The sequence below is a fragment of the Solanum lycopersicum genome, chromosome 1, assembly GCF_036512215.1.
Source record: "Solanum lycopersicum chromosome 1, SLM_r2.1".
In the NCBI taxonomy this organism is placed as follows: Eukaryota; Viridiplantae; Streptophyta; class Magnoliopsida; order Solanales; family Solanaceae; genus Solanum; species Solanum lycopersicum.
Genome location: NC_090800.1, coordinates 76,852,749 through 76,876,354, shown reverse-complemented (window position 1 = coordinate 76,876,354; position 23,606 = coordinate 76,852,749). Strand labels below are relative to the sequence as shown.

Here is a 23,606-nt window from a genome sequence, read left to right as displayed (position 1 = left end):
AACTTGAGAAATCCTATTCTAATCCTACCTCAATAACTAGTAAATTTGGACCGGTCCCATGGGCTAAGCCCATTTTAACGGCTCTAGTTTAAACTTGGAATTGCATGAGTAAAGATGGAGACGTTATTAGAAGAAAGACTTGTATTAGTTATTAAAATCCAATTTTGGCAAGTTCATGGTGAGAATGGAGTACATTGAAATCCAAGTTATGTGGTATTACAAGATTGGTTGCTTGTCTTTGCTAGCAGATTATGATAATTGCAAAGTCATAATCTACAATTGCTTCTTTCAAGGGAAAATGATTCAAGAAAGGTGATACACTATACTTTGGCAAATCTTGTTTTTTTGTATACAAGTTGATGCTCGAGAATTAGTTGCATAGAACAACTTAGAAACATCAAATGAGGTATCTTTGCCACGATTCACGGGCAATAATCTGACCATGTTTTCAGAACTGGTGAGATACATCATCTCTCAAGAGCTAAGTAGAGTACTCAGTCCAGAACCCCGCTCAAATCTTTTTTAAATTTGTCGGAGATAACTAACACCATCATCACCAGTAATCACAACAAGAACATTGGCCACTACTAAAGTGGTGAAACCGATAAGGATCCCTCAATATGATTTCCCTACTAATAATGTTGCTTACCAACTTGAAAACTGAATGGCAATCACCGCAGACTCTAAGGTTCTTAAATATTCGAAGAGTTGAACCTTCAGGGGTACTAATCAAACCATATGCCAGTGCAAGTCTTTCACTATGCATCCATAAATTGTGCTCCTTCTGTTCTTCATCTGTGTCGTGCAGTGCAAAGCTTGTATCAGCAATATAACCGGCCCCCTGAATCTTTTTTCTCAGTTCTGTCAACTTCCGGTATATTTGTTCTGACTCTGGGTGAGACAAGTCTCCGATCCCAAAGGTGCAAATTTGGTTCTTTAACTTGACCCAACTGCAAGCAAGCTGCTTTTTCACTTTATGTGATTCCATTTCAGCTCTCACATTCTGAACGTCCTGCCACCTCCCAGAAGTTGCACAGATATTTGAATAAAGAACATAAGCTGAATCATCCGATGGGTTAGATGTTAGAAGATTTTCAGCAGCTACCTTTCCTAGTTCTGTATTCCTGTGCATCCTGCATGCTGCCAACAAGCTTCTCCAAACAAAGTCATTTGGTGGCACTGGCATTTCTTTAATGAAAGCTATGGCTTCAGGGAGCCTTCCTGATCTTCCGAGAAGGTCTACTACACAAACACAGTGCTCAATGCCAGCCGGAACTCCAAATTCAGAAGTCATAGCAGCAAAATATCTAAGACCTTCATCTACTAGACCACCGTGGCTACAGGCTGATAGAAGAGACACAAAAGTGACATGGTCTGGTTTTGAACCTTGCTTTATCATATCGTGAAAGGTATCCCTAGCTTTTTGGAAAAATCCATGTCTAGCAAAAACAGATATTAATACATTCCAAGACAATCTTGGACGCAGGTTTGGTTCAGGGAGTATTTTTAGCACATCGTTCATTTCACCACATTTCCCATACATATCCATCGTAGCGTTTCCAACAAAAGAATTGGAGTCAAATCCGAGTTTAGTAGCTAAACAGTGAATCTGTTGTCCCTCTTCCAAGGATGCCAAGTTTGCTGCAGCTGAAAGTGCAGCAGAGAGGCTGAATTGATCAAACTCCAGTTTTTCCCTTTGCATCTGCAGAAGAAGTTTCAACGCTTCCTCCCAGAGACCAAGACGAGCATTAGCTGCAAGCATAGCATTCCAGGTCACTGATGTCTTATTTAGTAGCGCATTAAAGATAAGACTACTCGAATTGACATCACCACAGTCAGCATACATTGTTATGAGAGAGTTCCTAATGTATTCATTTGTCTCAAAACCAGTCAGAATTATATGTCCGTGCAATGGCATGCCATACTTCAGAAGATCAGTTTCAGTTGAGCAAGAACCAAGAACATGGATCAAAGTAATGTAATTTGGAGAATTTTCTTCCTCTCTCATCGACTTAAAAGTTCTTACTGCCTCAAGTGTGTCCTTTTTATCTGCATAGCCACCAATTAATGCATTCCAAGTGACTAATTCCCTGTCAGGCATTTTTTGAAATACCATTTTAGCCTCCCACATCATACCACACTTCCCATACATGGTGACTAATGCATTGCCAACTATTAAATTGTCATGGAGCCCATGAGCAATTACAAGAGCATGAATAATTTTGCCTTCATCAAGCAATTGGCCATCTGAACAAGCAGCCAAAGCACTAGCAAAGGTCACATAATTAAGTGTTCTTTGCAAGTGAAGCAGTTCAGCCAACACTTCCAAAACCTTGAAGTACTTGCCCGCTAAAACATAACCAGCCATCATAGAGTTCCATGAAATCAAATCTTTCGCTGGCATTGCCAAGAACAAACTTTCGGCATCTTTGTCCCTTGAAGCCTCCAAATACATTGAGAGAAGAGTATTTGACACACAAATATTAGAATCCCATCCCAATTTCAACGACAAACCATGAACACCTCTCCCTAAGTTTACACGATCTATAGTTCCACAAACAGACATCAATGAAGAAAGTGTTGTTGAATTGACATCGTCGTGATCATGACGCATTTCAGAAAACAAGCTGAACGCCTTTCCGCACAACTCATTATTTGCTAGTGCAGAAATAATTGAATTCCACGATATAGTGTCACTGTCGTTCATTCCCTCAAAAATATAAGAGGCATCGTCAATGAAACCAAAACTTCCAAACATCGAAATAAGAGAATTTGATACCGAAACATTGTCCTGGAATCCAGACTTTACAACCTGACCTAGCACTTGATGACCCAAAAAATCATCATCAAGAGCTATGCAAGAACTAATAACAGCAGTGAGTGTGTTTTGATTACCAGACACCTCCTCATGCCTCATTCTTTGGTATAAATTTAATACCACATCCGGGTAACCATTATCTGAATATGCAACCATCAAAGAAGTCCAAGTAACAACATTTCTTTCCGGCATTTCCTCAAACAATGTTTTAGCACTACAAGGTAATCCATATACACCATAAAAATGGAGAAAAGAAGTTCCCACAAAAACATCATGCAACAAACCACATTTCAAAACCAATCCATGAATTTGAACCCCTTCCAAAACCATATTTTCCAATTTACTAAACGCAGTCAACAAACTAGCTAAAAAGTACCCATTCGGTTGAATTCCACAACCCCACATTTCAACAAAAAGAACTACAGCATCCCAATAAAGACCCATCTTGACATACCCAGACACCATATTATTCCAAGACGCCAAATTTCTCTCGGGCATTCCATCGAACACATGGCGAGCAACTTCAATTCTTCCGAACTTCGAGTACACATTGATCAAAGTGTTGTAATGGAAAATGCTCAAATGGGGTTCTTCCTTTAGGCAAACTGCATGAACTGCCCTTCCAACAATGTCTTGGGTGATATTGGAGAACCCCTTTTGATGAAACCCAGAAATTTCTGGTTCTGGGTGATCTTGCAGGGATTGAAAGGGGCGGCTTATTGGCTGCTGTTGTCTGCATTGAACTGAGAATGTGCTGAAGAATTTGAAAGGGAAGTAAATGGTGAAAGCAGAGAGCTTTTTGTTAAGGCAATAGTGTTTGGTTCTAGTAGAGTAGAGCAACAAAGCACTCATAAAATCAGCCGGAGAAGTAAAGCTGCACACTTTGCTGTATTTTTTTCAGTTGCCAAAGTATAAAAACGAAGAAAAATTGCAAATTAAGATCGAGAAACAAAACATGGATTTTGAATTGAGAAGCAACGGTAGTTAGAAAAAAAAGGTATTTTATTTTTTTCTAAAATATCAAAACCGTTTTGGATTTATTAGTCGGAGATTGACTTGAAAGAGAGTTTAAGAAAATATATAAAAAAAAAAAAGTTGAATTTTGTAGTTTAAACTAAAAATGTGTAAATTAATGAATCAAAATATTCGTTTAATTTTGTGATATCAAACATGTTATATAGAAAGTTAGAATTAAAAAGTTCGTTAAAAAAAAAGCTAAAAGGAAAAGTAAGATAAACAAATTGAAACACAGGGAGAGGAAGTAGTAAGACAAACAATTGTTTAAATATTACGGGTCGTTTGGTAGAGTGTATAAAAATAATATTCAATAGATCATATTAGCAATACTTGCGTTAGTTATGTATATATTATTTTTTATACATTATTTCATTTGATGTATTAAAAATAGTATGCATTATATAAAAATATCCTTCATAATTATGATGGTAAAGATGTAAAAGTATTTTTGAGGGGTAATTGAGTTTTTAAGCATGCTACTGCATGTATTAAATCTCTTTGCATTACTAATACCTAGAATTTCATGGTATTAATAGTGCATTCTCCAATACACGATAAAATAATGTATAACTGATGTAAGGGACTACTAATACACAAAGTTAATATATGCATTGTTTTACTAACACACTCTACCAAACGACCCCTTAGCAGGCGTGTGACCATGGTCCACCGTGAAATTTGAAAAAAAGAAGAAAGACAATTTTTTCTTCAAAGTGAAAAAAGTAAAGTTTGAAAATTGAATTGTATTTGGCCATGAATACGAATTGAAGTTACTTATTACTTTTCAAATACCTAAATACTCTAAAAAAAAAAGTTATAATCAAACGTATTATTCAAAAAAAATTAAAAATTCATAATCAAACACCGCATTGCTCGTTTAAATGAACCAGACACACCTTTTTTTTTTTTGAGGGGCATGACTTCACAGTAGGGGGAAGTAGAAGTATGCTACTAGGCTTTCCTATGAAAGTACTATTGTTCCATTGACACATTAGGGACAAATCAAAAACTCTTTTTCACTTCTGTCACTCTTTTCACTTCTTTTTTTAGAAATTTCTTTTAATCCCTATTAGATAATGTAAGGGGTCGTTTGGTATGAAGGATGTAAAAAAATAGAGATGGAATAAAAAAATTTGAGTCTTGTTTGGTTGTCATGTTTGAAATAACTTATTCCACCATTTATATCATACTGATGGAATAAGTTATCTCATGTACTTAATCGTGGGATAACTTGTTTCCAACCAAACGGTCCCTGAGCTTCTTATGTAAGTGTATGTATATTGTGTGAAAAAATTCAATTAAATAGTCGCATGAACATGAGATGTATCGATATTTGTTAAATAGTGTATAATCATGTATATATGACATATAACCATGTATACAGTTATAGATGTATAAATATCTATATACACTATTTAATTGCAATAATTTATCTTCTTCAACAAGCTTATTTTTTTCGATTCCAACCTACCTAAATCATGATTAATTTATTTACTTATGTATCAATCGACAATTTTATATATATATATATATATATATATATATATATATATATTATGTTCGAATCCGATTTTTTTATTACATAAATAAGAAGAAAAGGAGTAATCTTCAATTGAAATTAATTGTATATTGGAGAATATTAACAAAAAAATAATAAAATAATTGGAGAAGAAAAGGAACAGGAGAGTCATCTAAAAGCTCCGCCATCTATTTTAGGTAAAAGAATTTTGATCTAATGGATATTTTGTCTAATATTCTCATAATGTTGTTCCATCCATCATCATTGATGTTTGATTGAGTAAGAAATTAATAATTAAAGTAATTATTTTTAAAATTTATGATCTAAAATCGATCATATATATTTGTGTTAATATAAATCATATAATTAAAAATCAAATTAAAAATTAAAAATTAAAATATTATTAAATATAAAAGGATATCGTTCTATTTGAACTTAGACTAAAAATAAAAGAGTTACATAAATTATAATAGAAGAGTAGTATAATGAAATTTTTTCAAGCCCACTTATGAGTTATGACTTGTAATTATGACTACCTAACTTTGATACAAAAGGATGTGGTGCAACAGATGAGGTTACTTTTTTTTAATTAAAGAATTTATATTCGAATTTTATGTATGAATTTTTTTTTTTTATAGAAAGCACTTTCTAGGGCTCTACGCGACATGAATCTTACTCCAATGCGAATACCAAATACTAAATAGAAAAAATAAAATAAAAAGATGACTAACTTGTTCTATACAATTAAGCATCCATTTAACCCATGGACTATATATGAATTATGAGCCTACCATACATGAGTAAAATCATTTTACCTTTTGGATTAATTGCTGAGATAGATTGATCAAGGATATTGAACCATATGAAATTGATACTAATGATTAAAATAGCTACTATTTTTATATTAAAAAAATATTAAAGAATATCATTTTTTTTCCTTAAAAATGCACGATCAAGTGATGATCATATTATTTTAATTGATATGAAATTTATATTAAAGTTTTGGTGGCTTTGATTCTTGGAATTACTTTGTTGACCTCCACTTTCTTGCCATATCTTTTCAACAAATCCTAACAACCAGAAAAGCATACGATGAAATGGAAATTTGATTTGTTAAAATACAATATAATTTTTGCATAAAGATAAAGTTAAGCAAAATCATTCGTTCAACAATATAAAGTGCTTCTAGTTAGAAAAATATTCTTTTATGTTTCAATTCATGTGACACAGTTTGAATTTCGAAAGTTAAACATTTTAAGTTTAATCATCAATTTAGAATGAAATCTATAAAAAAAATAATAATAATAAAAAACTACATAAAAGATATTATAAATCACAATAATTGACGATTTATAAAATATATTTTAAAAAATTAGGATAAAAAAAAGGCTAAATTCTGAATGTCCATCTCACTTGATGAGTACTAGACACGTTCATTTAAATTTAAAAATCTGATGATTTTTTAATCCCTGTATTAATCTTTATATAACTTGTTCGTCAACCATTATTTCTACCCCCATCACTAAATTATTCATTCTTTAATTATATATCTAATTTAAGTTGTAGTAGCTCTTATGAAATATAACTATATATTATTATTCATATGAACAATATTGTATTTCATTTCACTTCATTTTGAAGTAATTAGTACCTTTGGTGAATGTCATCCCAATTTATTTCCATTTTGTATTTTAAAGAAAAGGGAAAAAGCTCATTTATATTCCACTCTAATTGAAAATTGTTTTGCAAAATCTTTTTTTATACACGGTCAACTATGATTCGACTAAGATATTAACTAAATTGCTTTCTTAAAGACAAATTCAGTTAACAAATAATGATATGAACGAATTTTTTTTCCAAACAAAAATGATATAAATGAGCCAAAATTTTGATGCATGACATAAATAAGTATTTTCTCAAACTGTAATGACATATTTGAATTTTTCCGCTTAAAAAACCCAGTCACATCATACTATTCATTTCCAAAAAATAGTGTACCTAAATGTCGAAAATAATTGCACCTTATTTCATCTTCAGAAAGAAACAGGAATATTATTGGCCCCTTATAATTGAGCTTCACTAGATTCATGTTTCTTAATTATACTTATCGTTCTTTATATAAATAAAAAATAAAAAAATCTTCTAAATAAATTCCTAAGGTATATGATGACTAAAATATTTATGAAATAAAAATTAGATGAAGGCACAACGTATGAAATTACAAGGTTAATTGGACATGGTACAAAATTTTAAATTTTGGCCATGAAACCCATCAATACTTATTATATTAAAAATATTAAAATTGAAGGAATATTTTTTGACAAATTGAAATATTAAGTTTCACTATCTAAAGGATATAACAGTGACATCATTTTCTTACAACTTTTATATTTCTTTTTAGCTAGTGGCTGGGGAGAGTCAATGACTACTCATAATTACGACATTTTCCACCTATTTTTTGGACCAACAAAAAAAATAAAAATATATAAATTGGATTGATTTTTTCATTTTCTTAAAAAAAATACTATTAATACTTCAGTAGGACATATTATTACATTATAAAAGGAAGAAAAAGAAAAAAGAGAGGAAGAAATGTTTATACTTTTTAGACTAGCTTTTAAAAAAATTAAATATCTTCGTAAAACTTATATCAGTCAATATTTTAATTAAAGTATATTTTTCCTCAAAAATCATATTTAAAAAGTATTCGTGCCGACACTACACACAAAAACCCACACATATTTTGTGTCCCACAAAATTTGTTATTATTATAGATGTTTTAGTAGTACCAACTTTGTAACTAATTCTATTGCAAAACCACTATAATAATTATATATATATGTTGTTTATTTAAACACAAAAAAACTTTAAAATTTTCTCAATATTTATTGATTCAACCCTCTATTTTTATTGATAGTGAAAAGGTTGTGTAAAAGATGGAGGAGTGAAAAACCAAAACTATACAAAATAATGTTTGTTTGTTATTTTTCTAACTAATGTTCAATATTCATATTGAAACTCGATTATATTCAGATTCAGGTCATATAAAATTCTATTCGATAAAGACTTCCTAACAAGAACTTTTCCACACTCAAAACTCGAACCTAAGATAAATGAAAATAATAGTATTTGTGTTATGCCAATAATCATTCCAAAGAGGCCTACCAATTAGGCACCGTCCACAGGGCGGCAAAGATTCTATAAGCATTCTTGTTTTTCCATTACAAATTTTTCATCAACAGTACGATACAATTTTAACCCAAAAAAAGTAAAAAATAATACGATACAACAAAAATTTAGAGAAACAATGACGTAACGTGATATTAAAATTAATAGTACGATATAACTATCGAAACAAGGTAACGAAATATTGTTATAAGAAACGTATATTCTAACATAAACGAAAATCGATTAAAATACATAAATATTATGATAACAACCACAGCAAGCCCTAGTATTAATACAGTTTAATAGTCAATTTAATACAAAAAACATTTAACTAGTTAAAGGATTAAGAAAAGTAGTAATTGCCAACTCTTTTAACAAAAATATTCCACTTTTTCTCCACTAATTATATATAAAATAAAGGAAGAGAAGGAGGGAATGAAGAAAGCTTAGTTGGAAGGGACCCAACATGACAACCTTTTCTCCCATGTGAAAGGACTCGAACAAATCTCAATTCCCCACCGCCCTAAATGAATGGAAATAGATTTCCAAACTCATAATCTTTAGCCTCCTCCTATGACTAGTCAGTCCAAAATATTGGTGAGTTATTTCAATAAGGCAAAAAAAATAAAATAGGAGGGACCCCCCCATCCACCCATACCCCATAAACTCTGTCTTTCTAAGGTTTTGGTACACTACAAATAAAAGATTAATTTAATAGTCTTAAATCATAAAAGAGTATTTGTCTGAGCCATCATTTCTAGTCCATTAATACTTCTTAAAATGTTATAACATGTTTTACCAAAATGAATAATAGTTGAGTTTTTAAGGTGAACTAGTAGTGGCAGCTACCTTTTTTAGCTTCTGTACATTTTCTTTTCTACAACTACAATCCCCATGCTTTTTACCTTTTTTGATCCTTCATTGACACCTTTCAGTAGGATTGTCTGGTATTTCATGATTTTGCCCATTCCTATGTTGTAAAAGCTAAAATAAGTGAAAAGAACTGAATGCTAATGTTGTAAAGCTGAAACTTTTGGAAAATCTTGAAATCAATTGTAGATCAAAATGGAAAAAGTTTATCAAGAATTGGTGTAACTATGAGAAAATCCACAACATAAATCTTAAAATATTTATAAAGAAGTTTAGAGAATATTGAAAGTTTTTTATCATAGTAATAATACCTGCCTGCTGCTGAATTTGACAGAGATCCCAGGTGGTAAAAAAGTTAACCTGAAGAAAAAAAAAAAGAGGATAGAAACAAGTGAAAGTAGAGAGCCCAGTTAAGATGGGGTAGCTAAGGCATTAAGTGGGGCATTTCAGTAGTACATTTAGATCTAATCATCTTTAAACACCCTATTGATTTAAGAGAAAGTAAAGCCAGCAATTATGCAAAAAGAGACCACCATCAGTCATATATTAACTATAGTTTGTATGCATTAATCAGACCTGGTCCAACACACAGTGCTTTTGGTAATGCACAGCATCATTATAAACACCCTGGCCCTTCACTGCATAGCATAAGTCATAGATAGAGAATAAATCTTAAAATAAAAACAACGAACTATTATATTAAGGTACCAATTGGAAAATGATTTTTCCTTTATATTTAAGCAATGTATTTAACACAAATAGACAACCCAAAAGTAGCAGAAGTTTCTGTATATCAAAGTTGTATAGCTGCCAAGTCAGCATCCTATGTGGAATTGGAGGAATAAAAGGTGACAGGAGGTGGGGAAGGGGATGGTGAAGGGGTGATTACTCTGCCTTTTGCTTTTGAGTTACCACACCATCTTCATTACCTCTGCTTTTAGCCTGCTTTGAAACATTCTTTTTTTTTTTTCACTTTTTTTATTACTTTCCTGTTTCTACATTCATCTATTCATCATTCCCTTAAGAGCACCACATTCTCCCTGAAATTCATTTCTCTTCCCTTCTTCCTTTTCTCCCTCTATATCAATTCATCGATCTCTTATAACAATTCTCCTTTGAGTTCCATGATCAAATAGTCTCAACTACTGCCATGGTGAGCTTGTTTATTATGATCAATAGTTTATCTTGTTCTGTTTTAATTGATGAAGGACTTATCAATTGTTGACCTCTGTAATAATCTTTTGTGATTCAGGGAACTCCTGTAAACATCATAGTTGGATCCCAGGTGTGGATTGAGGATCCTGATGATGCCTGGATTGATGGAGAAGTCACAGAAATTAAAGGCTCAAATGCCACAGTAGCCACAACTAATGGGAAGACGGTAAGCAGTCTTATTCTAATCAATAAGTTCAGAGCCTGACAAAAATTTGATATTGATAGCATCTTTCAGGGAATACAATATGATTGCAAAAAAAAGGATTTTCTGAACAATATTCGTGTCAAAAAGTAGATATAGTATAATATCAAAGTTATACTGTATAGTATATGAAAATTAGGACCTTATTAGCTTTTATAAGCTTATTGGTACAACCTGGAATAGAAGTTCCCTAAAAAATGGAATTGGTCATGGAACAAATAGGAATCTAATAGTGCAATATGATCAATCAGATATAAAACAACGAAGGACTTTTTTCCTGTCTCCTGTTGCACATTCTTGTAAGACAATCGAATTGAGAATTCATACCTGTAGGACGGCTTATGCAGCTTTTCCTTTTGCCTTAAGCAGATGTATTAATGATTTTCATGATAGGTATATTCTGCTATGAAGATCTAGGAATGTGCCCGTTGATATTTTTAGGATGCAATAATCACGACTTCTACAAACTAAAGTTTTCAAGATGCGAACAATGAAAATCTAATTATATTAAGCCATTGAACTACTTTCTGCTTCAGACAGTTGCTTCTATTTCTAGCATATACCCAAAGGATACCGAAGCACCACCATCTGGGGTTGATGACATGACCAAGTTAGCTTATCTCCATGAGCCTGGCGTTCTGAATAACCTTGCTTGTCGGTATTCTCTAAATGAGATATATGTAAGTCATACTTTTCAGTCGATGATGAACTTCACAAAGAGTAGCTACAGAAAACAAGTCTTATTGATATAAAAATATCCAAAATTTTGCAGACTTACACAGGGAATATCCTGATTGCGGTTAATCCATTTCGGAGACTTCCACATCTGTATGATACCCATATGATGCAGCAATACAAGGGAGCCCCATTTGGAGAGCTAAGTCCACATCTTTTTGCAGTGGCAGATGCCTGTTATAGGTAAATGAGAAGAGCAACTGAATTTGGTTATGCCATGCAAGAAATGAATAACTTGCCTAATCTAACAAGTTTGTCAGGGCATTGATAAATGAGCATGGCAACCAGTCTATCTTGGTCAGTGGAGAGAGTGGTGCTGGTAAAACTGAGACAACGAAAATGTTAATGAGATATCTCGCGTTTATGGGTGGAAGGTCTGGCACTGAAGGAAGAACAGTCGAGCAACAAGTTTTGGAGGTGGGCAATATTGCTCTTTACTACTATACTCAAATGATCTACAAGTTAACAATGCAAATGCAAATGCAAATTCATATTTCTTCTTTTTCAGTCCAACCCAGTTTTAGAAGCATTTGGGAATGCAAAGACTGTGAAGAACAACAATTCCAGGTAAACCAAAAATGACATCAGAGATTTTATCATTATTATATTCATTTTGATTTTCATATTCTCCCTCTACAAAAAATTGACATGACTGAGTCGTTGTACCAGTCGTTTTGGTAAATTTGTTGAAATTCAGTTTGATAAGCACGCGAAGATTTCTGGGGCTGCAGTTAGGACATATCTTCTTGAAAGGTCACGTGTTTGCCAAGTCTCAGACCCAGAGAGAAACTACCATTGTTTTTACATGCTTTGTGCTGCACCACCAGAGGTGAGTTCCATGGGACAGCCCATTATCAAACTCTTTACAAATGATATTGAGTTTCCACCTAGATGATCTACGGAATCTTTTACAGGATGTGAAAAGATTCAAACTTGGGAATCCAAAAACATTTCATTATCTAAACCAAAGTAACTGTTACGAAGTTGCAAATGTTGACGATGCAAGAGAGTATCTTGAAACCAGAAATGCTATGGATGTTGTTGGAATCGGTCAGGAGGAACAGGTGTGTGCCCAAACATAGAAGCAATTGGAAAAATCCCATTATGCACCAAGAATATATTAAAACCTATACTTATCATTTCTGTAGGATGCTATATTTCGTGTTGTAGCTGCAATACTCCATCTCGGAAACATCAACTTTGTGAAAGGAAAGGAGGCTGATTCCTCCAAACTAAAAGATGAGAAGTCACTTTTTCATCTGAAGACAGCTGCAGAGCTATTCATGTAAGAGGATATACCTTAGTTTACCTCAACTCAGAACTCAAGGCGCTTAAACTTTGAACTAATAAACATATGCACAGGTGTGATGAGAAGGCACTAGAAGACTCACTTTGTAAGCGTGTCATTGTAACTCCTGATGGAAACATCACAAAATTACTGGATCCCGCAGCTGCAACCACGAGCAGGGATGCCCTGGCAAAGACTGTATACTCCAGATTGTTCGACTGGTAAGCAATATATAGAATGTGGCTCCCAGACTAAGTCTCTACCTAGCTGCAAAACTGTGGGTGGTATCTAAGCTCATGAGAGGGGAACATCTTAGTACTAACAAAGCAAAAAAGAACTTTCTCAACTCCAAACGATTGGATACTTACAGCATTAACAGCGAGGGAGAGCAAAAGTTACAAGTTTATTATGAAAGAAATACAGAATAACCTGGAACCTGATAGGCAATAACATTTACTGCACATGAATTTGACTTCATCTATGTCGCAACTTTTTCCTAATGAAGCTCTGGATTATCACAGGAAGCCACAAATAATGCATAATTAAACCAAAATTTTCTAATTCTCTTATCACTATAGTTCTGATTATAAAGAATAAAGTTATAACTAACTGGGCTTCTCATAAAGAACAAAAGAGATTCAACGTATAGAAGAGTGATCAGACAGGATTGAAGATAATGGAGAATTTTTCTAGCTGAAATTTCTTATTGTGATTGAATGATGTTATGTATGTTTCAAGCCTGGTTTCCTATTTTAGTTTCAAATTTTGAAACCAGCCCATAGTAGTGTTTTGTGTCCTGTTGACATGCAGACAGTCAATCTCTAGAAGAGCGATGGCTGCTTGCCACAGTGAGTCAGTATCATATTAGTTCAAAAAGACATTCAGAAATTCTATTTCTTGAGTTAATTAGCATTATCTAACATAACTCTAGATTCAGCTACACGAAAAAACATTCAAAATGAAATCCTTTTGACAGCTCCTATGTGGCAGGCTTGTGGACAAGATAAACAGTTCAATTGGACAGGATCCTGAAGCAAAAAGCATAATTGGCGTCCTTGATATATATGGCTTTGAGAGCTTCAAAATCAATAGGTTTGGATAATTGTTTTCTCGACTTCTGAGTGTAAAATCTTTACCACAAACTTAACAGCTCAGTTAATGCTTAATGTCAGTTTTGAGCAATTCTGCATCAACCTAACAAATGAGAAGTTGCAGCAGCATTTTAACCAGGTAAATCATGAGAACCTTTATTCACTCTTCAGTGCCTTCACTTTTCACTCCCATTTAAAATAAATAGAATATTAAATAGAAACTCTGTTTTTACAGCACGTATTCAAGATGGAACAAGACGACTATACGACAGAAGAAATCAACTGGAGTTATGTGGAGTTTGTAGATAACCAAGATGTTTTAGATCTTATTGAGAAGGTACCGTCATTCTGACTGTAGACATTTTTGTAACGTTATTTTAATTTAACAAGCAAACCTTTGATAACCTTTCATCAATTTTGCAGAAACCTGGAGGCATTATTGCTCTTCTTGATGAAGCTTGGTACGCAAACTTCCTCTTTTCAACACCAATTTTTACCAGTGAAAGTAGGATAATTAGCTAGACAGTCATTAAATTCTCAAAACAGTGTATAACGTCTTTTTCCTGAATCATAAAGAATGATTAAAGGAGAAGATATAACTTAACTTTTTTTCTTGCACAGTATGTTCCCAAAAGCAACTCATGAGACATTTGCCCAAAAGATGTACCAGACATACAGAGCCCATAAACGGTTTAGCAAGCCAAAACTTGCTCGTACTGACTTTACAATCAATCATTACGCTGGTGATGTAAGTTAACTTGAGATATTTAGTCAATCATTTGTCAGTCAAAGAATTCTGGTCATCTTAATTCGTTGATCAAACAGGTTACTTACCAAGCAGATCACTTCCTTGACAAAAATAAGGACTATGTGATAGCAGAATTTCAAGCTCTTCTGATGGACTCAAAGTGCTCTTTCATTGCAAACCTCTTCCCTCCATTGCCCGAAGAATCGTCCAAGCAGTCCAAGTTCTCATCCATCGGCACACGGTTTAAGGTAAGTCTGTAAACAGGACAGAAACAAGTATATTTACTTCAGAAATATCCTATGAACCTGATTTATTTTCAAACGGAACTTCAATTTGCAGCAACAACTGCAATCTTTAATGGAGACCTTGAACACTACAGAGCCACATTACATCAGATGTGTAAAGCCCAATACGGTTCTAAAGCCTGGAATATTTGAGAACATGAATGTATTAAACCAATTAAGATGTGGGGTAAGTTAAAGTCCTCCATGTACTTTCTGGTGCTTTCATTTTCTACTCTCAATCAGAAAATATGTAATTCATCATAGTTCACTCTCTGACAAACCTTTTGTGACACTTATGCAGGGTGTCTTAGAGGCGATCAGGATAAGTTGTGCAGGATACCCAACAAAAAGAACATTCGACGAGTTCCTTGACCGCTTTGGGACGTTAGCTCCAGATGTTCTTGACGGGTATATATCACAATCGGTTATAACTTAGTTTCACATCTTAAATCCTTTTCAGGAAGAAACAAATACTGGAAGTTTGAGGCAGGGAGAAATATATTATAACCAGTAGTAGTAATACCATATTTGCAGCAAACAGTCTTCTTTAGACTTATAAACATAATTGTATGTGCATGAATAGCATCAACATACTGATATATCACAAGCTAATCCCCTTTCGTTGAAGCAGATGTGATGAGAAGTCAGCATGCATTGCAATTTGTGATAGAATGGGCTTAAAGGGTTATCAGGTATTACACCTAGACTATTGCCATACTACTTGTAAAAAGAAACCAGTTCCACAAAACTGGACATAAAATTGCACATTTTATGTATTTGTTCATGAAATAGAGTTTTCTATCTATTTTATTCAGATTGGGAAAACCAAAGTTTTTCTCAGAGCCGGGCAGATGGCTGAATTAGATGCCAGAAGAACAGAAGTTCTAGCTCATGCTGCAAAGCGCATTCAGAGACAAATTCGAACATATCTTACCCGAAAGGAGTTCATAGCCCTAAAGAGAGCTACAATTCATTTCCAGAAACTATGGAGAGGTAACTTGTACCGCAATGATACAAATGACCACCCATTTATGGTAAAAATCAGAAGTGTCAGCATTATATGTGCAACAACAAGATTGCACTTTTTGCATACATGCTGCTTTAACATATTCTAGTTTTGGCATGTTCTGATTTTTCCCTAAGATAGGGTTCCAACTACTTTTCTTAATATTAATCTTACAAATATGTCAATCAACACAATGCTACATTAGCTTTCCCATTTTTATATGGTGTTCTTGTCGGGACTTTGAGAAAATTTTTATGTTCAACCTACCCAGCACAACTTGCCAGAGTGCTGTATGAACAAATGAAAAGGGAAGCTGCTTCAATACGCATACAGAAACATGCGCGTTCTCATTCAGCAAGAAAATCTTACAAGGAATTACAGGCAGCAGCTGTAGTCATTCAAACAGGGATGAGAGCTATGGCAGCACGAAATGAATATAGGCAGAGGAGGAGAAATAAAGCAGCTAAAATAGTTCAGGTAATTAGATTGCACCAAAAAAGGTGAATTTGCATCCTAAGTTAATTCATCTGACAAAAGTTATTTCGAGGTAAACAGAATAAGAAAACCACATCTAAAGAGGGTCCAAATCTATTTAGTACTGTCAGTATTTGCTTCCTGAAATTAACCTTCTGTTGGGAACTAATAAGAAGATAATCAGAAGTTACCTTATTACCTCATATTCAATTGTAAGACTGATTATAAAAAGACATAACATTGCGTTATTTTCTTACTTCGTCTTTTATTTTTGCAGACTCAATGGAGAGGATTCCATGCCTTCTCAACTTATAAACAGAAGAAAAAAGCAAGTCTTTCACTTCAATGTCTCTGGAGAGGCAGGTTAGCGAGGAAGGTGCTTCGGAAATTGAGGATGGTGGGTATTTCTTGTTTAGTGAAAAGATTGGCATTACTGCTTATTCAAATCCATTGAAGTGCCAGTATGTCTGCTATATGTTAACTAGCATAAAAAATCTTCTCCAATGCAGGATGCAAGAGATACTGGGGCACTTAAAGAAGCAAAGGATAAACTGGAAAAGCGTGTCGAGGAGTTAACATGGCGATTAGATTTTGAAAAACACTTGAGGGTATGTACAATCAATTTGCTTTGCTCTAAGCGGAAACAGCATAACAGTCGAAAGTACTCCAAGTGAGGTTCTATAGAGCAGTGCTTCTATTATAGTTGCCTGAAACTCGATAAAATAGAGTAGTTTGAGACCAAATGTTATAGAGTTGGGGGCTCTCTGGGGAGGCACACCAAGTGAAGGCCAAAGAAAACATCATTAGTGCTTCATAATCAGTGAGAATATACTTACATGAATGCATAAAATTATATCTTGCTTGTGCTATACATGGGTATGAGATAAAATTTTCACTTGTGAAGAAATGTAGATTTTTGGCAGTTAAGAGTTTTCTTACGCTATCACTAAACAGTAAATACTTTTATGACATAGTAATGGTAAGAATGAAAACTCTGTTTCTCCAGACTGATCTCGAAGAAGCAAAGGGGCAAGAAATTTCAAAATTGCAAAAAGCCTTACAAGAATTGCAAATGCAACTAGATGAAGCCCATGATGCAATTATTCATGAGAAAGAAGCAGCAAAGATAGCCATTGAACAAGCTCCTCCAGTTATCAAGGAGGTACCAGTGATTGACAACACCAAAGTAGAGAAGCTGACAGAGGAAAACAACAAACTCGAGGTAAAATCAGGAAACATAATTCTGTGCATTTATAGTAATTGGTATGGCATAGGTCCACTCCAAAAACCTTTGGAGTATGTTACCAAAATAAGAGTAAAGTGAGATGATAAAAACATGTAGTAACTTAGTGATAACCACCTCAAAAGAAAGGGCTTTGAAAAAAAGAAAGCTTTCATTAAGATATTTGAGTTAATTGACCATAAAAGGAAAATTCTGGAGATCAATGTAATCAATAAAAAGCGCGAAGATAAAAATTTGTTTGAAGTGTAAAGATTATCCAGACTTAAAAATGTAAAACAAAAACTTTCACAAGTAAAACAGGAAATCTACTCACTGCATTCTCTGCAGCAGAATAAATATACGTCATAAATTAGTGTGTTTCTGACAGCATTGAATCTGATGCAATTTGCCTGTCATATATTCAGGATGAAATCAGAGAGCTCAAGAAGAGAGTAGAAGACTTTGAACAGAGCTACAATGAAGTTGAAAAAGAATGCCAGGCCACACGTAAAGAGGCAGAAGAATCTCAGCTGAGAGTTTCGGAGCTCCAAGAGTCCATAGAAAGGTAGTTCCTTCACTTCTTTGTGTAGTATGTTGAAGTGGCTGAAGCTTGCAAATCAATAAAAAATTGAATTAGTAAGAAACTTATTGTCTTACCTGTTCTTCTAATTATCTATTTTCAGATTACAACTGAATCTATCCAACCTTGAATCTGAGAATCAGGTTCTCCGCCAGCAGGCTTTAGTAGCATCAACAAATGAGGCCCTCTCTGAGGAAATGGACATGTAAGCATACACATCTTGGAACAACCTATACAAGCCAAAATGTTGCGACTAGGCACCAAGAAAATCTAGAGAAGATAGTTATCCTTCACTTAGAAAACAGATGGTACACTTATACTTGCGTTGATAGCTCATCGAAACAGGCTCATATTTCACGATCGACACTTTAATTTGAGCATAAAAAATATGGACATAAACAAAGAGAAACAATTTACACTGTTTGTGTAAGCTTTACACGATATAATTGCTTCAAGAATACTTACCTGGACTTATTTCTACAAGAATGGAACAATATCCTTGAGAAACTTCTAATTTTGAGTTATCTTCCAGAGATAATAACACTTTATCATATAGAATTCAAATGAAGTTGATTTTTCCTCTTAATCAGACTCAAGAACAAGATTAAAGACTTGGAGTCAGAAAACGAGCTTCTCCGCACTCAAAGGGTAGTTGTGGAGCGAGTAGTAAGTTCTGATGATCGGGCACCTAAAGGGCTTGAGGTTAGCTAAAACTTTCTCGTTTTTCATTATAAGCATCTTAACTTGTAGAACTGCAAACAACACTCATTCCTGACTGGGTTATTTCAGACTGTTGATATCACACATCCAGCTGATAATGGACATCAAACAGAGGAAGTGCATGAAGAAATGAAAGTAGAACAACAAATATCAAAGGTATATAAGCTTCTCACCAATGGCTGTTAGCCTGTTACACACTTAAGGACCATAACAGTCAGAAAATGCTAATTCTAAATGATATCTAAATTCTTTCTGGCTTCTGCAGGATTCTAGCCCTCCCATCTCTTTAACTAAGCAAAGATCCTTGACGGATAGGCAGCAGGCAAGTAGTAGAAACTTGAACTTTACAAGTTGATCTGATAGATAAAATTGTGATGGTTTTGTAGTCATCGCTGATTACTTCTGTATTCATTCTTCAATAATTAGGAAAACCATGATATACTGATCAAGTGCCTTGCGGAAGACAAGCGATTTGACAAGGGAAGACCAGTAGCTGCATGCACACTATACAAAGCACTTCTGCAGTGGAGATCCTTTGAAGCAGAAAAAACGAATATATTTGATAGGATTATTCATACGATCCGATCATCTATAGAGGTGAAATTTCACTATGATCTATTGCTGAATAGGAATGGTCCTAATGAGTGATCAAATCTAAATCAATTTAGACTCCGAACTGACAAAAATTTATTGACATTTCAATGAAGGATCAGGATAACACCAGTGATCTTGCCTACTGGCTGTCAACATCTTCAACTCTGTTGTTCCTTTTGCAAAGCACAATTAAAGCTGGTAATGCACCTACTAGGTCCCCATATCGTAATCGCAGCTCACCTACCACATTGTTTGGAAGAATGGCACAGGTAAATACTCATAGTATAAGCTTTTGACCATGTATAGACATGTAGAACATTGACATTTCAAGGGTCAACAGCAGGGTTTTCGCTCAACTTCATTAAGCATGGCAATTTCCAGTGGATACAGCGGAATTGAGGGAAGCCCAAATGTCCGGACAAGAATTGAAGCTAAATACCCAGCACTATTGTTTAAGCAACACCTAACTGCTTGCGTTGAGAAAATATATGGAATGATCCGCGACAACTTAAAGAAAGAAATAAGTCCATTTCTTAACCAATGCATACATGTAAGCAAGCACCATTTTTTAATGAATCCTTTGTCTATAATTTTGCAGCAGTCTCAAGGTAAATTCTAAAATTAAATTGACAGGCACCAAGATCTGCAAGGATAAAACCATTAAAAGGATCATCTAGAAGTATACATTCAAACATCATCGCGAAACAACAGGCATCCAGTGTACACTGGCAAAACATTGTGAATAGCTTAGACAATACATTGACCATACTCTCAGAAAATAATGTAAGTGAAGTAACATCTTGTTTGTCAGTTTTCCTTAATCTTATGTCTAGAGAAGCTCTCCAGTTTTCATGAGTGGCATCTGTGTTTTCAGGTCCCTTCCACCATTACAAGGAAAATACTCAGTCAGGTGTTCTCATACATAAATGTCCAGCTTTTTAACAGGTATTCAGCTCGTATTCCAATTAACTGTTCACTTTAGAAGTACCGTAAATATCCTCGATCCTAATGTGAGACATACGAAAACTTTTCAGCTTGTTGCTTCGCCGTGAATGCTGCTCATTTAGCAACGGGGAATATCTGAAGGCAGGTCTGCAAGAACTAGAAAGTTGGTGTTCCAAAGCAACAGAACAGGTAAACAAAGGTGTTCAGAGTAATAACCTGAAGTTCAAATAAAAGAAACAACATTTTAATTCGTTCTCATGAAACAGTATGCTGGATCTTCGTGGGATGAGCTTCAACACATAAGGCAAGCTGTAGGATTTCTGGTAAGCTATCATCCAGAGTATCATTCTGTAAGCAGATCTCCTCATAGCTGAGTGCTTACATTATCATGCCTCAACCTTGCAGGTGCTACATCAAAAATCTCAAAAGGCATTGGATGAGATCACAAGTGACCTCTGCCCGGTAATTAACTTCTGTTTTTAAAAGAAAAAGATCAAAGTCCCCACAACTTCCCTCCTAACTACTTTTTCTTTTGGCATTTTAAAAGGAAAAAGAACTCACTCTTCATTTCAAGATAACTAAGAGGCTAAGTGACAATGATATTCAAATTTAGACATAGAGGAATATAAGTATGATTTTTTTAATAAGACGTTTCTAGCTATGATTAGATTTTTAATAAGAGGATTCTAGTTATGATTAGAACTCAGAACCAAAAACTGAACTCTATATCCTGTTGCTTTTTTCCTTTTCTCTTAGATGTTGAGCATTGCACAAATTTATCGCATTGGAACTATGTTCTGGGACGACAAATATGGAGCCCATGGTTTATCACCAGAGGTAATAACTCTTCTTCAGTCTGTTACTAGAGATACTCTAACCTTCATGAGAGTTGGTAAAGGTGTTCAAGGTTTTGTCAGTTTGATTGCCAATGGTCCGCTGCAACACATGCATATATTATCATGTAAAAGTAAAAAACTAAGAATCAACACATGCATAAGCCTTCTTCACTTCTTCTTTTTTTTGGAAAGAAGACTTCTTCTCTTATTATAAGAAAATTATTAGTGAAGAACAAAAATACAAGAGGCCCTCAAATAGCAAAATATAGATAAAGCACACATTAAATAAAAACAGTCCACCAATCTTCTTAAAGTGTGTCTAAGCTCTGCTGGAGAGAGATCTTATCACCTTCTCCAACAGAGAGGCAAAGAGTGCTCTAGCTTGACACATACACTAGAAAAATGCTTTCTACTGAAGCACTCTTGCGTTATTCTCACGCCAAGCAGTGAAAGAGCTTACCTCCTTAATGTTTCAACAACTTTAATGATTTAATAAACATCCAAAGGCCATGGATAGCACAGGATTCTCTCAATGTTGCAAAAGATTCATCATAGCTCCCTAGATAAAAGGAAACATATTTAGCACCTTTACGTCTTTAGCCTTAAAAGTACGGCAATGACAACGAGAACTGCTTCTTTCTTCAGTAGATCAACAGCTGATCATTTTTGGAATTTCAGGTCATTAGCAAGATGAGAGCACTAACATTGGAAGACTCAGCCAGCATTCCAAACAATACATTCTTGCTTGATGTGGATTCAAGGTAATCAACTTTAAACATAGAGAAGAAATAGACATGCATTCTTTAACTAACTATTCTTCCAATTACAGCATACCATTCTCTATAGAAGAAATATCGCGATCCTTCCAGAGTATCAACTTGTCTGATGTAGAACCACCTCCCCTCCTTCGTCAAAGATCAGATTTTCAATTCCTGCTGCAGGCAGCAGCATAAGAGTTTTGAACATTTTCTTTTGATTTTACACAGAAAGAGAATGATAGTTATAGGATTTGATTGATTGAAATTCTTTCTTTTGTTGATTGGTAAGATAGAGAGTGATGAGTTCTCAAAAATGTAAATCCTTTTGGTTTCGTGTTTCATATTTATTTTTGTCACCCAAGTGATGATTCTACAAATATTGTATTGTGAAGACCGGTTGTATGATATGTTGAGAGAGTGTAGTAAAGAAAAACACATCCAAGTTTCAATAGAAAGAAAGAGGTTTTTTCCTTCTGTTTCCTATTATTGTTTGCTATCTTTTTACATTGTTTCATTCCCTACTAACAACATAACTAAATCTCATCCCATACAGAGATCCCAGAAATGAGTAATTTCAGTTTCCCATTCGAACTAATGGCACATAAATAATCTAACAAGTGACATTGGCATTCATGATTTATCAGAAACAATCATCACATTCACAGGCATTAACATGTTCCACTCAAAATTTAAAAAAATTCCTAGACTCATGTACACTACACATTATCTACCAATGCTTATTTGTAATTTATTTCAATAACTCATGTAAGAACCTACAACTAAAAGGGTAAAATGTATAAGCTGCTAGAAATATCAAAAGTATCTTCCAGTATTCTAACAAATAGTGCACCAACAAGCACAGATATCAGTGCTTATTTATAACGCATGAATGAGTAACAACTACATGAGTCTGTCAAGTTCAGTTCTTCTAATTTCGGTTAGATGAGTTTGAGCAAAGCAGCCAATGGTATGACCTAGTGGTCAGTTGAGAGTCGTGAGGTCTCCTGTTCAAATCTCAACTGAGACAAAAACTGAGTTACCTATGTTGTTGATGAACACTACGTGAACAAAATAGTCAAAAAACAATATGGCAAATGAAGTAAAGTTATTGCATTCACCTGATGCATTTAAATCAACTTTCAAAAAAGCAATGCAGAACGCCCTTTTTGATATGTAACGAGGAAGCTACCATTAATATGCTTCATGAGATACTACTCCGGCTACATAAACACGGCACAACGATGGAATACAACAATCACATCAAACAAAATTGCAAAAGTTCCTTACTTTTCCGATTTCACCATTCTGTATAAGAAGCTCACCGCTCCTTGCTTAAATACATTCTCCATTAGCAGAAAACCCAAAAATTGTTGCTGCCGGCCGGTAGTGGATTCCAGATTAAAAATTTGCTTCATTCCAACAATTGAATATTCCCAAAGTTCAAAGCTTTCAGGAACAAGTATGAAATTCCATTCAATTTCACTGTGACCTGTGATTCAAAGCTCTTAGTATTCTG

The 23,606-nt window shown here is 34.3% G+C and overlaps 2 protein-coding genes and 1 long non-coding RNA gene across 8 annotated transcripts; 1 reads left to right on the top strand and 2 right to left on the bottom strand.

Moving 5' to 3' along the window:
- Positions 1-126: 126 nt before the first annotated feature.
- LOC101264459 (pentatricopeptide repeat-containing protein At3g24000, mitochondrial) lies at positions 127-4,526 on the bottom strand. Its single transcript, XM_004229499.5, has one exon. It carries the CDS (start codon positions 3,668-3,670, stop codon positions 554-556), a length of 3,117 nt encoding a protein of 1,038 aa, XP_004229547.2. The 5' UTR covers positions 3,671-4,526; the 3' UTR covers positions 127-553.
- Positions 4,527-8,672: 4,146 nt separating this feature from the next.
- LOC112941579 (uncharacterized) lies at positions 8,673-9,842 on the bottom strand. The gene is made up of 2 exons (XR_003246992.2): positions 9,704-9,842; positions 8,673-9,492 (listed from the first exon to the last, which is right to left on the bottom strand). It is a non-coding gene; the product is annotated as an uncharacterized lncRNA (long non-coding RNA).
- Positions 9,843-10,041: 199 nt separating this feature from the next.
- Positions 10,042-22,573, top strand: LOC101264152 (myosin-12). 6 transcript variants are annotated; one of them, XM_026031222.2, is made up of 40 exons: positions 10,042-10,545; positions 10,645-10,773; positions 11,346-11,489; positions 11,582-11,727; positions 11,805-11,961; positions 12,053-12,111; positions 12,214-12,373; positions 12,459-12,608; positions 12,693-12,829; positions 12,907-13,053; positions 13,823-13,924; positions 14,005-14,062; positions 14,159-14,260; positions 14,347-14,384; positions 14,545-14,671; positions 14,749-14,919; positions 15,011-15,142; positions 15,257-15,363; positions 15,587-15,647; positions 15,771-15,948; positions 16,233-16,438; positions 16,713-16,832; positions 16,945-17,043; positions 17,442-17,657; positions 18,083-18,222; positions 18,341-18,442; positions 18,828-18,939; positions 19,027-19,113; positions 19,223-19,279; positions 19,384-19,554; positions 19,671-19,820; positions 19,895-20,101; positions 20,185-20,334; positions 20,426-20,496; positions 20,586-20,685; positions 20,763-20,819; positions 20,902-20,958; positions 21,253-21,333; positions 22,011-22,093; positions 22,162-22,573. In XM_026031222.2, the coding sequence occupies exons 1-40, from the start codon at positions 10,543-10,545 to the stop codon at positions 22,283-22,285; spliced, it is 4,698 nt and encodes a 1,565-aa protein (XP_025887007.2). In that variant the 5' UTR covers positions 10,042-10,542; the 3' UTR covers positions 22,286-22,573. The 6 variants fall into 6 exon arrangements, with proteins under 6 accessions (XP_025887007.2, XP_010323455.2, XP_010323450.2 ...); XM_010325153.3 differs by having other exon boundaries at positions 19,892-20,101; XM_010325148.3 differs by having other exon boundaries at positions 19,665-19,820.
- The last annotated feature ends 1,033 nt before the right edge of the window (positions 22,574-23,606 follow it).

Bases quoted from the DNA above. Each gene is read 5' to 3' on its own strand.
- LOC101264459 (XM_004229499.5), bottom strand. From the start codon at position 3,670: ATGAGTGCTTTGTTGCTCTACTCTACTAGAACCAAACACTATTGCCTT.
- LOC101264152 (XM_010325146.3), top strand. The intron at 12,374-12,458 runs GTGAGTTCCATG...AATCTTTTACAG, and splicing joins TTTGTGCTGCACCACCAGAG to GATGTGAAAAGATTCAAACT. The intron at 16,833-16,944 runs GTGGGTATTTCT...TCTCCAATGCAG, and splicing joins TGCTTCGGAAATTGAGGATG to GATGCAAGAGATACTGGGGC.